Consider the following 14,491-nt stretch of genomic DNA (forward strand, 5'->3'; position numbering starts at 1 on the left):
AAAACATTCCAACCTTTCAACGAAGGCTTCAATAAAGAAGAGCTGATGTCTTCTGTTACGAAAAATTGTATAAACTTAGCCCACAAGTTGCAGTTGGTCTTGGAGGACGAAGATGCAGACGAGCTTGTAGATGAACAAAATGAAGATTTAACAACAGAAGACCTAGCCCAGCTTCATGAATGTGCAAAGAGATGAGGAGCAAGGAGGAGCCAAATCTGTTGAGGAATTGGGGCAATCCAAGAAGCAGTTCAAATTAAAGGAAATAGCAGAAGCATTTCATAAAATTCAGGAAGGTTAAAATTCAGGTTGGATGAAAACACCTTAACATTTCTTGAAAATATGAATAAAAATTCAAGATTGCTAATCAGTTTATCGCGAAAGTTATGAAGAGAGAAAAAAAAAAAAAGCATACAAAACAGATGAAAATTGAAGAGTTCATATTATATACTACCTCCCTGACCTCTACTTAGCCTACAAAGCCCTAGGATTAATGTGTCTTATTAATGCTTCAGGTTCGTTTTAAGTTACCTTCAGTTCATCACCTGATGTGTATAGACTTTGATTCATTGTGTGGTTTAGACCAATTTTCTTAAATATGTACACTTTGGTTTTGATTCCCTTAGTAGCCCTTATAAAGCCTATACAGCATATGAAATACAATAAAATCAGTTTTTACAGTACGATAACATTTTTTTTTCTCTCCCTTTTATGTTTTGTTTTCTTATGTGCCACTCTGGCTACTTCACCAGTCCCCAAATAAAATTTTTAATTGTTATGATATATAACTATTTTTCTTCATTCTTCTGAGGATATTATGTGCTTTTTTGGTATATCAGGGATATAGTAGCAATATTTTATTAATCGTTCCTGAGTTATGCAAAAATTGACTTACATAAGAAGTATCCTTTGCTCATAATTAGCTCATATTTCCATACATGTCACTTTTGATCATTTTATCCAATATATATATATATAAGCAATATAAGCGGGAAGTGCTTCAAATGGTAGTACTATAAATGTTAAAAAATTTATGGCTCTTCAAAAAGTGTGTTAAAAGTGGGATAGCATTATGTGAAGTGAGTTATAATGGGAGTTTATTATACATCTAAAAGAATATCATCCACCCTGAAAGCAAACTTGTTTCTTTTCTGCAGCTAAGTAGATTAAAGGGCAAAAACATTCTATAATAATCAGTCCTCACTGATACTCTTTAATTATTGCTGCAACACCCTTCTATGTGGCTTGCAGTAACAATAGCACTGTCACTACAAAATGCCACGCGGTGTTCAACTGGTATTTTATATGCTGAAATTCTGAAAGAAGCAAATCTATATATAATTCATCAAATTATATATTTCATCTTGTAGAACCACCACCCAAGGCAAGTACAGAAAGTAGAGCCACAATTCTCTGTATAATGATAAACATTATGACAATGGGATAAGTCTTAGAAACTACTGTTACTAGCAACAGTTGAAACAAAAATAGTAAAAATATAAATTGCAAATTCTAGTTGCTATATCCAATGTCATTTCATTCAAAACAGCTATCATCTGTCCTACCCAAACTATTCTTTTCAGCATTTCAGATTTAGGAAACATATTTATGAATAATGAGGAGCATGGGTAATGTCATGGGACAGTTGTATTATACCAAAAATGCAACAAAAAGACTCTATAATATCTAAATCAGCCTTTCCACTTTTGGCAAAAAAAAAAAAAAAAAAAAGGTTATATACTTAATAGTGAGTACCATCACTTTCCTGCCATGTCATATATTAACACTGGCACAAATTGCTAAATGGAAACCTTCCTTACCTACTTCAAAGGCAGAAGAATATATCAGTATATACAACTCTAAATTCTTGAAAATAATCTTTTTCAACTGCCATTGTCTGTATTTGAAGTAACTGTAATATTTTCCCATTAAAGTTTGAATGCTATATGCTAGATCTGCACACTTCATCCAAAATCATGCAAAGGTACTAATAATGAATGCTAAAGATAATGAATGAATGAATGGCAAGGCATTATGTGGTGAAAAACACTGAATGAAAATTAAATAACGTTTCCTTTGCATATGAAGATGATGAATTTTTTAAAATTTATTTCCAAGTAAATGATTAAAATACCCATGTAGAAAATCATGCACCACTACAGTCCAGAAATAAATAATTTATGCTGAAATCAGGCCACTATACTTTGGCTAAACAGGAGCAGAATCACTTAATGTTGGTTTTAATTAAATCTGGTAGGCCCATTATTGAAAAAACAAATAAATAACATAATAATAATAATAATAAATGATATACCCGTGTGTATTTGAAAAAGATGCACAAACTTGACTAAACAGAAGAAAATTAAACTTAGCACAAAACCGGATGACACACTAAAGTACTGGAGTATATTAACATATCTACCAACTCTTCCACTAAATTGAAAGAATTGGGTGGTATATTAGTTATTCAAAATTTTAAACCATTATTAATTTTATATAAGCAACACTTAAGTAAAAAATAATAATAATAAAATAAAATACAGTCAACCTTGGTTATAACAAGCATGGAAATAACGAGATCACGGCTGTAACGAGCAAAAAGCCATAATGATTTTAATTTATGCATATTCCCATACAAATTTTGGTAACTATGCAAACATTCTTAATTGCTTGGGTAGTCGAAAAAACCCAATCCTTGGAATAGACAAAAATGAAAAAGGGCTGTTTGTTTGTTGTTTGTTATTTGGTTTTTAGGAGCATTAGCAACTAAGGCCATATTGCTCTGGGATATGCGGTGGTCATTCCCTGACCTTTCCGCATCCTCCGTATTTGGTGGTGACGGGCTCGAACCCCGGTCTAATCAAGAAGCTTATGCTACGCACTGCTGCTCCTTCCCACCTGGCTACGAAGGCGCCCTGAAAAAGGGCAACTTATCTTTTATCACCACCTGCATCGGATTAGAGGCTGGTTTATGACCTTGTCATTTCGGGTACGCGGGCTATACAATAGTGCATTGGCATTCCGCTTGTCGCATTACCGTCTTGTATTCACTGAACTATAAATTTATTTCAGGACTTCTAAGAATTTTGGAAAAGAATTTGGGCCTTCTAAGAACTTTGTATGCAGATCACTTTACTGTCATTTTAAAGTAAAATCAGTCAGAAACAAACTCTTCCTTCAGAAATATGTCTACTAACAAAAGGAAGTCTCTCAATTCACAAAAAAGTTAAAATTATTCGTGCCTTAGAATGTGGTGCAAAAAATGTTGAAGTATGTAAAAGTTTTCTTTGTCCTTTTCAACAGTATTGACATTGTTCAAGAATAAACATGTTTACATATCGGCACTGGAAAAGAACATAACTGGAAAAAAAAAAAAAAAAATAGAAAGTGTGAGGTTCAAACGCCAAAGAAGCATTGCTTCAATGGCTCACTACACAAAGAAGTGCTGGATTTTCAATAGACGGTCCGATCTTGAAGGCTCAAGCGGAAAAATTTGCTAAACAATTTGGATGCGACGATTTTGTATGTAACAATGATTGGCTGGATCAATTTAAAAACCAAATAACCGAATAAAAATCGAACACAAGCATATAATACAAATAATATGTAGGTATATACTATTATTATTTTTTCTCTCTCTAATATTTCTTTTGTTTTTTTGAATCTATCTTTTTATCAAGTTATTGAGAATTAAAAAAAATAAGAGGTAGATTTAACTCATAATAATCGTTATAATGAGGAAATTTTGTCAGTTACTTGATGCTCGTTATAACCAATTTCGACTGTAATTTCATAAGCAATCTTAAAGAATATACATAGAAGAAAGGAAAGAATGCATAAAAATGAAATGGTTATAATAAGATATCTAAAAGTAAATGGCATATAAAAGTAATTTTTTCCCTTACTCCAATTTTGTTGTAAGCCCGCACTTGAAAGAGATACAACCTGCCAGGTAAAAGGCCAGCAATAACACAGTCTGTGTCTGGCCCCCTGTAAGCTTGACGTGATATATCATCTGGATTTATCATCTCAATTTCAAACTCAGTTACTGGTGATCCACCATCAATTTCAGGATATGCTATAAAATGTTTAAATAAAAAGAACTTAAGAAGTTTCACACCTAGTAACAGTTCACAAATATTAGCATAAGTTCCTTTGGTATTGTATAACAAATAAACAGCACTTTACTTTTCAGAAGCAGTAAAGTTTTTTATTTTTAATAAGGTGCCATCACCCTAATATCTGTTTCAGTTATATTCCATTTCTGATAACACTGGCCATGCACAAAACAGGTGGCTGTCTTTCTTCTGCCAAGTGAAAACTAAATATAAATCTCCAAAACAATCACAAAACATTACTATCATTGACCACAAGTTTATTTTTAACTTATTTTTGCAAATGTCAAAAACATGAAAAACAAGAATGAAAGACCTAGGGTATTTTTCAGTGTTTCTGACTTTATTACATTCTTCATATAGAGGATGAAATCATAAAAAAACTTGCTGTTTATTGCAACTAATACAGAGTTGAAAATGTGATCAGATAATTCTTAAAAAAATTAATTTATAGCATACAGATAACATAAACCTATAAACTCTGTCAGATACTTGTAATGGGCAATTAACAGCAAGAGAACAAGACCATCACCACTTGTTTTAGACCCTCCACGATATTGGAGTAGAAATGATCATCTGTCTAGTTTAGTCTGTTATGGTAATCAATTTTGAAAATGGAAGATTTGAAAACTGTTGGTAAGATAAATTTGCACATAATATTTTTCAAGATATCTAGGAGTGATGACCCTTCAAGTACATGGAAGTGAAGTAAGTTGCATTGTAAACTATGTTTGGATTTTCAAATGTTGGCATAACATTTAAAAGAAACAAGAAAATATGTTATTTAAGCCAAAAGACAGAGAGACAGAGAGAAACAAATGACTTTATCAATTTGTCTTCTATCAAAACTTTTCGATCATGAAATGGATTTGACCATGCCAGTTCCCCCCACTCCGAGATTATTTGTTGTATTTTTCAATTTGGTAACTCCAAAAAAGTGCTCATATTGCTTTTTCCTCCACTTCTAACCTTTTCTTTCAACAAATTTCTCAAAAGGTGCCCCTGTTCTACCAGTCTAGTTACACATTTAACCAAAGACAGCCAATATGTACATACATGCTCAGAATCTTTTTTAATTCAGTGGTGTGCACCATTTGAAAATTTAACTCTATCTTTCCTTTTAGCACTTCTTTCTAGACAGTAGTAAATTCCACCAAATATTTATCCACTTTCACAGGAAGGCATGTAGCTCCCTTTTCAGCACACAAATTAACTAGATGCCTATTTTTTTTTATGAAAACCCCAAACACGAGAGGTATTAGAACCTATAGTACTTAGGACCGTTCTTGGGTTGGAGGTTGAGAAGACGAAAGAAGATATTTGTTGACATTGGACTTGAACTTCTGTAGACTGTAATTTTCAGGAAATACGTATGAAGGAAGATTGTTCCAGAAAACGGCAGTTTAATGAATAAACGAGGAAGATGAAAAGTTGGTTCTGTGAGTTTGAAGTTGGACAGTAAATGGATGTTGGCTGGTGGCGGCACGGGTTCGGACTGTTTTGAAAGAGAGAGCAGAAATTATAGAAGCCAATTCAGAAGAACAGTGCCCATGGAAGTATCTGTAGAAAAGGCATGCAGCAGAAACAGTACGTCTGTGGAACAGCAAGTGGAGAGACTCTGTTAGAGAGAAGTCATTAATTAACCTAACTGCCCTCTTGTGAATGGAATCTAGAGCCTGATGTCTAAAAATATATATAAATTCATACACCGACCATTGAATAAAATTTAAAATTTAATATGACTACAATCTTTACACAAAAATATTTACAATAAACTACTGCGGAATGCTAAAAACTGTAATAAAAGATCATTTACAATAAAATTTGCTAAAATATAAAACATTAAAAGCGCTAAAAACCTGAAGCTTTCGGGAGCGTCAGCTCCCTTTTTCAACAGTGAAATGACTTCCTGCAACATCTCCTTAAGTAGCAGGCTCACGGTACCTCCACACGTGGTATTTCTCCACGTGGTTCAATCTAGAGCCTGAGAGAGGTTTGGAGGGGCACCCTCCCAGACGTGGGAACAATATTCCATGGCAGGGCAGATTTGCAATTTGTAATGTGCTTGTGCCAAGAGAGATTAGAAGTCAAGGTAATCCCCAAAAAAGATATATCATTTTGCCTAGAAATCGGAGTGTCACCAAAGATAAGCTAATCTTTTTGATAATCCTTTTTGCAAAATATAAGACAAGACTGAGTTTTAGAAGGATTGAAATTAACTAAGTTGTCTGCGCCCCACTGGAGAATTACCTGGAGATCAGCATTTAAGGAATTGGTAGTGAATATTCGAGAAGTTGAAGCTGATTCAGCAGGGCAAAGTTTCTCAAAATGGAAAGTGGAATGCAATGTGCTATCATCGGCAAAACTATGGATAGGATTTCCAGTCAATGGAAGAAGGTCATTAATACACAAGAGGAAAAGAGTGGGGGAAAAAACTGAACCTTGGGGGACATCGGCATTAGTGGAGAAGTTAGAAGACAGAGAGCATCTACCATCACCCTCAATGAGCGATCACAGAGAAAACTGGATAACCAGTTACAAAAAACAGTTGGCAAACCATAAGATGGAAGCTTGTTTAGAAGACCTTTATGCCAAACATGATCGAAAGCCTTTGAGATGTCAAGAGCAACTGCTTGTGTTTCACCGTACTTTTCCATTGAATATGTCCATAAATGAGTAACATAAGCCAGAATATCACCAGTGGATTGACACAGATGGAATCCATACTGGCGATTGTTGATCAGACGGAAGGATTCTAGGTAGTTTAAGAGTTGGCAGTTAATTGATCTCTCCATTACTTTAGAAAGAGTAGAGGTAATTGCAATAGGATGATAACTGGAACCAGTACCTTTTTAGGAATTGGCTGGATATGAGCAAATTTCCAACAAGAAGGAAAAACACCTTTGGAATAAGAAAGTGAAAAAAAGGCTATTACCACCAAGTGCTCAATCGCCCCTTTTATGCCTTTGCTGCTTTAGTTAATTTGGCCTACTATAATAGGCAAATTAACAACAATAAGCACAAGACAGTTTCTGAAGGAATTACATATGCTTTCAGGTTGTTCAGAAAAATCTGCCGAATGTTGTACCCTGTAGAGTTGCCTTACAGTCCTGGCATTGAGAGTGAGCAGCTTTCGATTTGACAATTTTTTATTTATTTTATTTTATTTTTTTGATAGGTCACCATAGCTGGAATCATTTTGATTACTGTTATTTGTAGCAATCAAAAATGGCCCATTTTTCAGAGCCATCATTACCTCTTCTTAATCTAAGTGCAATTTCATTAACAATGATTGTTTCTGTTCTTCCAGAGCTGTATTTTTCATTATTGCATTGTTGTTGCTGTAGGGTTTTAGGTACATAAGTTACTTAGTGGAGAAGTTAGAAGACAGAGAGCCATCTATCTGCACTATATATATTGTCTGTAAATTGAGTGTGTTCTGTGAGTGATTGAACGTTTGGATGATGAAAAAATTTGTTTACAGTGGAAAAAAACAATGCTGCCCTCACCTGAGACCAATTAACTCGACCATGTTGTGAAAAAAAGGCCCATTAAAATTCCACATGTGATCAACGGGATTTGAACTTAGATTTTTTCAATTGGTGTGGGGAGGACAGTGATTCTAACTGTGCTACCCACGAGGCTCCTGTTTCATTCTTAGGAAACACATCTGAACAATGTGCCTACGCAATCCGCACAATTTCAGAGGAAGATTATGTTCTATGACAAAAGATGCAAATAAACATTCAGCACATATGACATCATCAACATAAAATGCAAACTTCATTTGCATTTCTATGTACTGCATGCTGTCATTATGCTTATGTTTGCAAATGTCTGAGTATATCATGTTTACTACTGCTTAAAACTGAAATATCACATCTAAACATGTTACCTTTTTAAATTTTATAATACATGGAAAAAGAAAATCTTGGTGTCTTCTGAAATTGTTATATCTTTGGCATCTCACTGAATGATGTTAATTAGCTTCATCATATCACATCACAGAGAACAATGCTATTATCTCATACGTTTCTATTTTACAACTTAGACAACCACAGCATACCTTATGGCCAATTTTTTTATGAAAATAAGCAGCAATTTGCAAAATAAAAACCAAATTTTAATATAGTTTTATTATTATTTTTGTGAAAAAAAAAAAAAAAAAATGTGTGTTTTTGTAAAAAGATGGAGAAACTCTGTCCATCTTTTTTATGTTATGATTATGAGATGGAGAAGGGTCAAATTGAATAAAAAAAAACACATTCCCCTTTGTAATTTGGAGAGTTGACAGCTATGTGCCACCAGGTACAATAGCGGTATGATAATAATATAAAACTGAAATTACATGTTTTATTACTTGCTCAGCAGTATCATACTCTGTGCAAAAGGAGAGTCACCTAAAGGTAGTTAGGTGGCTAACTGCCTCTCCTCCCCATATCATTATATTTGGCAAATATATTTTTGAAAAGCACCACAGAAACAAATTTGAAAAAGCATATATTACAAACACTAAAATCCAGAAAAAGAGTAAACTCTCTGTAGAACTCCAAGAAAACTGGAAATCTGGCAGAAATATAAGATGGATAAAACTATTTATATAATTTTGTTAATGTTTTGCTCCTCTTTCTCTGTTTCTTACCTATACTGACTGCTATCCCCCAAACAGATAGATCACGTGAAGAATATAGCATGCAAAGGCTATAATAGGGATGCAAAGTTATGGTATTAAAATGTCTGGAGGCCTCATTATATAGTTAAAACAACTGACTGGAAGTTCTCTTTCCTATGTGAAAATGCTTGCTCCCATTTATGTCAACCACAGAGGTTTTTTATAGGTCAGAACTATGTATGTCACTGCCTCAGCTAGTACACTCTGTTACTGTACATCAGGAGATATGGAAATCCCATACTTAAACCATATGCCTAATGTAATATATTTACAATATACCTGCAGTGATGTACAGTTTCAGGTTTTGTCACACTATAATGTTATCTTTGTAAACAACAAGCAAAGCTAAAACAAAGGTTGTGGTTTCAAATTTAGTACCATTTTGGAAATTTGAAACAGGCTGCTATTGTGGTTACTCATTTTCATAGTTTGGTGAACAACAGAACAACAACAACAACTTGTAGAAGAGTTTGATACTACGTAGTTCAGATGAATGAAAAGAGAAAACAAAGTGAGGGTGCTCTTCCAAATGGTGTGGCAAAAAAGAAAAGACACATAATTACTTTTGAAGAAAAATTGAAAATAAGAGCTGAAAGTGGTGAAGGAATGGTATCTATGAAAAATGAGTTGTTATAAAAGGTACAATAGCAAAGGATAAAGAGCAAATTACTTCCACTCATGCACACAGTAGAAATGGAAAGACTTTTAAAATAGAAATCAAAGAAAAATGTATGCATCAAATTCCAGAGAAGGCAAAAGTTATCTATGAGAACCTCTTGGGAGAAGGTGATATTGAGGGTAGTGACTGTGATCCATTTAATACAAGTTAGTATGAAGTATTAGTATCAGCCACATGGCACAAGGAAGCCTAAAGCTTTTGCTGCACCAGCCAAAAATATAAATAAATAAACTAATTAATTTAAAAAAGAATAATAATAAAATAAACTATCTGTTTGTGACTCCCTCCTCAGAAAGGTACCCATCCAGCTTGAATGATGTTTGAGTTTCCCAAGCTATCAGCCTCAACCATTCATGAAGGCAACTTATTCCAGTAATTAGCAACTCACTGACTAAAATAGAACTTCCCCTGAAATCCAGTCTAAACCTCCCCCCTACCCCCCAATTTGAATTTTTTGGCTTCAAGTTCTGGAATTTTTTAATAGGGAATATTCCATCCTCATTCCTTTTATTTCTCTTCCCAGATATAAATCTCATTTAGGTCCCCTTAGCCTAGTTGCTAAGTTCTGTAGCCCACATATTCTAAGTCTTTCGTGTATCCTTCTGCTGAGATGCAGTGTCCGTCTTTGGAACCCTTTCAAGAAGCTTGATGTCTTATTTTAGGCGTGGTCTCCAAACTTCAACGCAGTATTACAAGTGCAGCCATACAACTGCTTTATACAGTGGGATAATGACCTCCCAACCTCTACAAGCAAAAGTTTATAAATCATGGATTGGACACCAGGACCTTTCTTGACACCTATCTACTCTCCTTGGAAAACCAAAATAACTTATACATTTGGTGGGGGTTAATATAACCCTCACCAAGTGTATAAATTATTTTGGGGCTGCTGTTTCCCAAGTGCAAGACTTTGCATTTTGCTGTATTCAAACATACATGCCACTTTTCTGACCATCTATGATGTCTATCTAAGTCATTTTGAAGAAGTGCTATTTGACACTGATCATTAACTATTAAGTTACCAAATGATCAGTACCAAAAGAACTGCTCAAAAGTCTGTATGAGAAATCATGATGAAGCTGGAAGATATAATAGGAGTCACAGAAGATTCTGATCAATTTTGGAAGAAGAAGAAGTAATGTTTTCAATATTAGAGTATGCTTGTAATGTAACCACTTGCGCATGGAAGACTATTGTACAAATTGGAGCAGAATGGTATTAAGGGTAAGTTGCTACAATGGATAAAAGGATGGTTGAGTGGGAGAAGACAGAGAGTGGTAATTAATGGGTGCTGCTCTTCATGGACTAATGTTATTAGTGGAGTCCCACAGGGTTCGGTGTTGGGTCCTCTGTTGGTTTGTATATTTATCAATGATATTGATGAAGGTATATCAGGCTTAGTGTCGAAGTTTGCAGATGATACAAAGGTTGGCAGGGTTGTTAATGACAGTAATGGCAGTGTGCTACTGCAACAGGATCTAGATAATTTGGGCAGATGGGCTAAGAAGTGGCAACTGAAGTTTAACCTTGACAAATGCAAAGTACTGCATACCGGTAGAAGAACCCCAGAGAAACATACCAACTGTGTGGTACTACACTTAAGGTGGTAGAAAATGAAAAAGACCTGGGTATATTGTGCAGTCAATGATATATAGGAATTTTGCTAGCAGGGAAAAGGAGATGGTTGTCCCTCTATATAAGGCAATGGTCAGGCCACGCCTTGAGTACTGCGTACAGGTCTCGAGGCCTCATTTTAGGAAGGATGTAGATTTGCTTCAGCGTGTACAGAGAAGGGCAACAAGATTGGTGAGGGGAATCCTACCAAGAGAGGCTTAAGTTCTGCAAATTGCAAGTGGCTGGAGACTAGGCACCTGCGCAGTGATCTGATTGAGGTGTATAAGGCCTTGAATGGATTGAGCACGCTGAATTCTGATGGGATCCTTCCACTTGTTCAGATTATGAACCTAAGGGGGCAATAAATTCAAATTAAGAAAAGACAGATGTAGAATAGATGTGCGGAAATTTGCCTTTAGCCAGCGGGTGGTTAATTGCTGGAACAAACTTCCATCTGTCATTGTGGAAGTTGATAGGTTAAATAAATTTAAGGAGGAACTGGACAGGCATTTGGAGGGAATGGTGTGATTTTTTTTGGCTGATGCTGCATAAGCTCATACACTTGCTTTCTTGCATCACATGCCACTACTATTACTACCACTTGCTATAAGAGTCTTTATGACAGGAGGAAGGCAACTCATCCGCTTCTTTTAATGAATTTTTTCAAACAGGATTAGTTTATCATGCATACATAGTAACTGTATTTATTCATATTTCTTTTAAAAAATATATATATTTGCAAAATGTATGTTGACAAGTTCCATGAATTTTATGGGAAATTAATGTTTGGTTAGTGTATCGCAGGGATTTTCAACGGGGGAGAAATTGGTTTTTTGGGGGGTAAAAAAAATCATGGGTATTATACAATGGTTTGTGACCCTCCAAAGTTCGAACCTACCCAACAACATCCTATTCCTTAATATTTAATTTCTCTCATTGGGTTTTATTTTCCCCTGAGACAACTGATTTTTAACATATAGGTATATTATATTAGGAGTGAGTGAGAAATTTTGATAGAAGGAAGAAAGTGGGCCTGATTTAATTCAACCACCTTTGCTTTTCATAGGCATTAAATGCCTAAGTGCTTTCAGAGGTAATGTCTCTGCAATCCTTGGTGTTTGCGCCTTTCTGTCAGCTGTATCTTGGTGGCGATGTGGTGGGCGTGGTTTATTTATTTATTCTTCTGTTTCATTGGTCAATATATGAGGTATGGATGGGATGAGGAAGTGTTTTAGTCTATTGTTTCTAAGTGACAATTAGTTTTGATTTATTGTTTCCCTGTGGAAATTGTTTATTTTTGATCGGCGGTGCTTTTGTGAGTGACATGGGCTATGAGAGTTAAATAAAAATAGTTTATATTTTATTATTTATAGTTATTCAACCCATCATTAATCATGGCAAGTGCTGAAAAAAAAGTGTTGACAGTATCTGGATGAATATCTAGCTTATGGTTTTATTGAATGCCCATTTGACTCAAGACAGCCCACGTGTCTTAAGCGTAATTGTTCTTTTTCAAATGAGGCTACGAAACCATTAAGACTTTTAGACACTTAAAAAAGAAATATCCTGATAAAATTGGTAAACATATTGAATATTTTAAAAAATTAAAACAGAATTTTGAGCAATGTAACAGTTACTTCCTTATTTAAGAACACACAAACAAATGACAATGGAATGATTGCTTCTTATAGAATTGCAGAAATCACTGAAAAAATTGGTAGTGTTCATACAGTTGCTGAGACTGTTATATAACCTGCATTAGAGACTGTAATTTCAACAGTGATGAATCAAAATCCTTTCAGTATTTTAAAAGCACTGACATTGAGCAACAATTCAATTCGAAGATGAATCAATGACATGTCAGTTAACATTGAAGGACAACTAACTGAAAAATTAAAAACGATAAAATTTTCTATTCAGATTGATAAATCCACAGTTACTGACAATAAGGCCCTTCTAATGGCATACGTTTCTCATTTCGATGATGACTAATGGCATACGTTTCGATGATGACTAATGGCATACTTCTTGTAAATTACAAGAAGAGACGTTGTTTGTAAAATCTATAGAAACTGACTACTGAAGCATCTATTTTTGCTGCTGTAAACATGGTTTGATGAAAAACAAGTACCATTGGAAAATTTGGTATCCTGTGCTACTGATGGTGCTACCTCCATGGTTGGAAGACAAAGGTTTTATAGGCCCATCTAAAGGCAGTATGTCCCAAAGTTCTTGCAATACACTTCACTGACTTCATCTGGTTGCAAAAAATATTAGTCCAATTCTTTATCAATCTCTCAATATAGTTATTAAAACCATCAATAAAATTAAATCACAAAGCAAATATGATCGCCTTTTCAGAAAATTTAGTGTTGATAAGGAAGAACAGTATGTGAGGCTTCTTTTACATTTATAAAGGAAACTGTCTAACAAGATTTGTAAACCTTTTTGATATAATAATTCATTTTTTAGAAAGCGAAGCAGACATAGATTTAGCAAAGGAGATAAGCAAATGCAAAACAGCATATATTATACAGCTTGGATTTTTCAAAATCTTAATGAAATATCAATTCAACTTCAAGGGAAATTAATTATGGTGATAGATTGCAAACACATATTAAAAGCTTTCACTGAAAATATTTGAAAGAAATTTAATGAGAAAACAATTTCATGGTATGTAAGAGTTAGCTGAAATCAATGAATCTCTCACTGAGAATGATCTTAAGAATTATTCAGTTCATTTGCGTTCTTTAAAAGGTGAAATGAAAAATAGATTTTCATATTTATTTTCTTTTGAAGTGAAGCCATGGATGTTAGATCCAATTGAATGCGATGCAGAGCCTGCTTTCAATGATGCAGTGTCTGCTAGGGAAGGAATTCAAGAAGAATTCATTGAATTAAAATGTAATGAAGAATGAAAATATAAATTTGAAAAAGGAGGAATGGCTGAGTTGTTGCAACTCAGCCACTCCACAAACAACTAAACTTCTTTATCCAATAATGTGGTCTGAAATGGCCAAAGTACTTCTTTGTTTTCCTATGTCTTATATGGTTGAAAGTGGTTTTAGTTCAGTAAATAAAATATTAACAAAGGAAAGAAACAAAATTGATATATGTTCAAGAGGAGACATCAGAATTAAACTTACTAACATCATACTGAACATTGAACTTTTAGCTAAGAAGCATCAGGCTCAGGGATCCCACTGAATAAATATTTTACAAAATTCTGTACCAGGTATATAGTGTCCTGCTGCTAGCATATTTAACGCGTTTTACATTTAAGAGTCATCAACAGACATTAAAAATTTTAATTTTCAGATATTAATAAAATTCGTGGATAATAATATAACAATGTCCAAGTTGACAAATGTTTTTGGAAATTTGCAGAACCCTTTTCCAGCCTCAGAGTTTAAT

General features: G+C 34.4%; 1 protein-coding gene across 5 annotated transcripts in view; it reads right to left on the minus strand.

Annotated features, from left to right (window-relative positions):
* LOC150091709 (fibronectin type-III domain-containing protein 3A-like) overlaps positions 1–14,491 on the minus strand; it is a 489,490-nt gene that overhangs the window by 92,818 nt on the left and 382,181 nt on the right. For all 5 annotated transcript variants that reach the window (XM_090376531.1, XM_090376557.1, XM_090376540.1 and 2 more), the window contains one exon: positions 3,903–4,075. In XM_090376531.1, coding sequence (XP_090232657.1) covers positions 3,903–4,075 — 173 coding nt within the window. The remainder of the gene's footprint in view (positions 1–3,902; positions 4,076–14,491) is intronic.

Source organism: Mastigoproctus giganteus, chromosome 1 (assembly GCF_048544385.1).
Source record: "Mastigoproctus giganteus isolate SK-2022 chromosome 1, ASM4854438v1, whole genome shotgun sequence".
NCBI lineage: Eukaryota > Metazoa > Arthropoda > Arachnida > Uropygi > Thelyphonidae > Mastigoproctus > Mastigoproctus giganteus.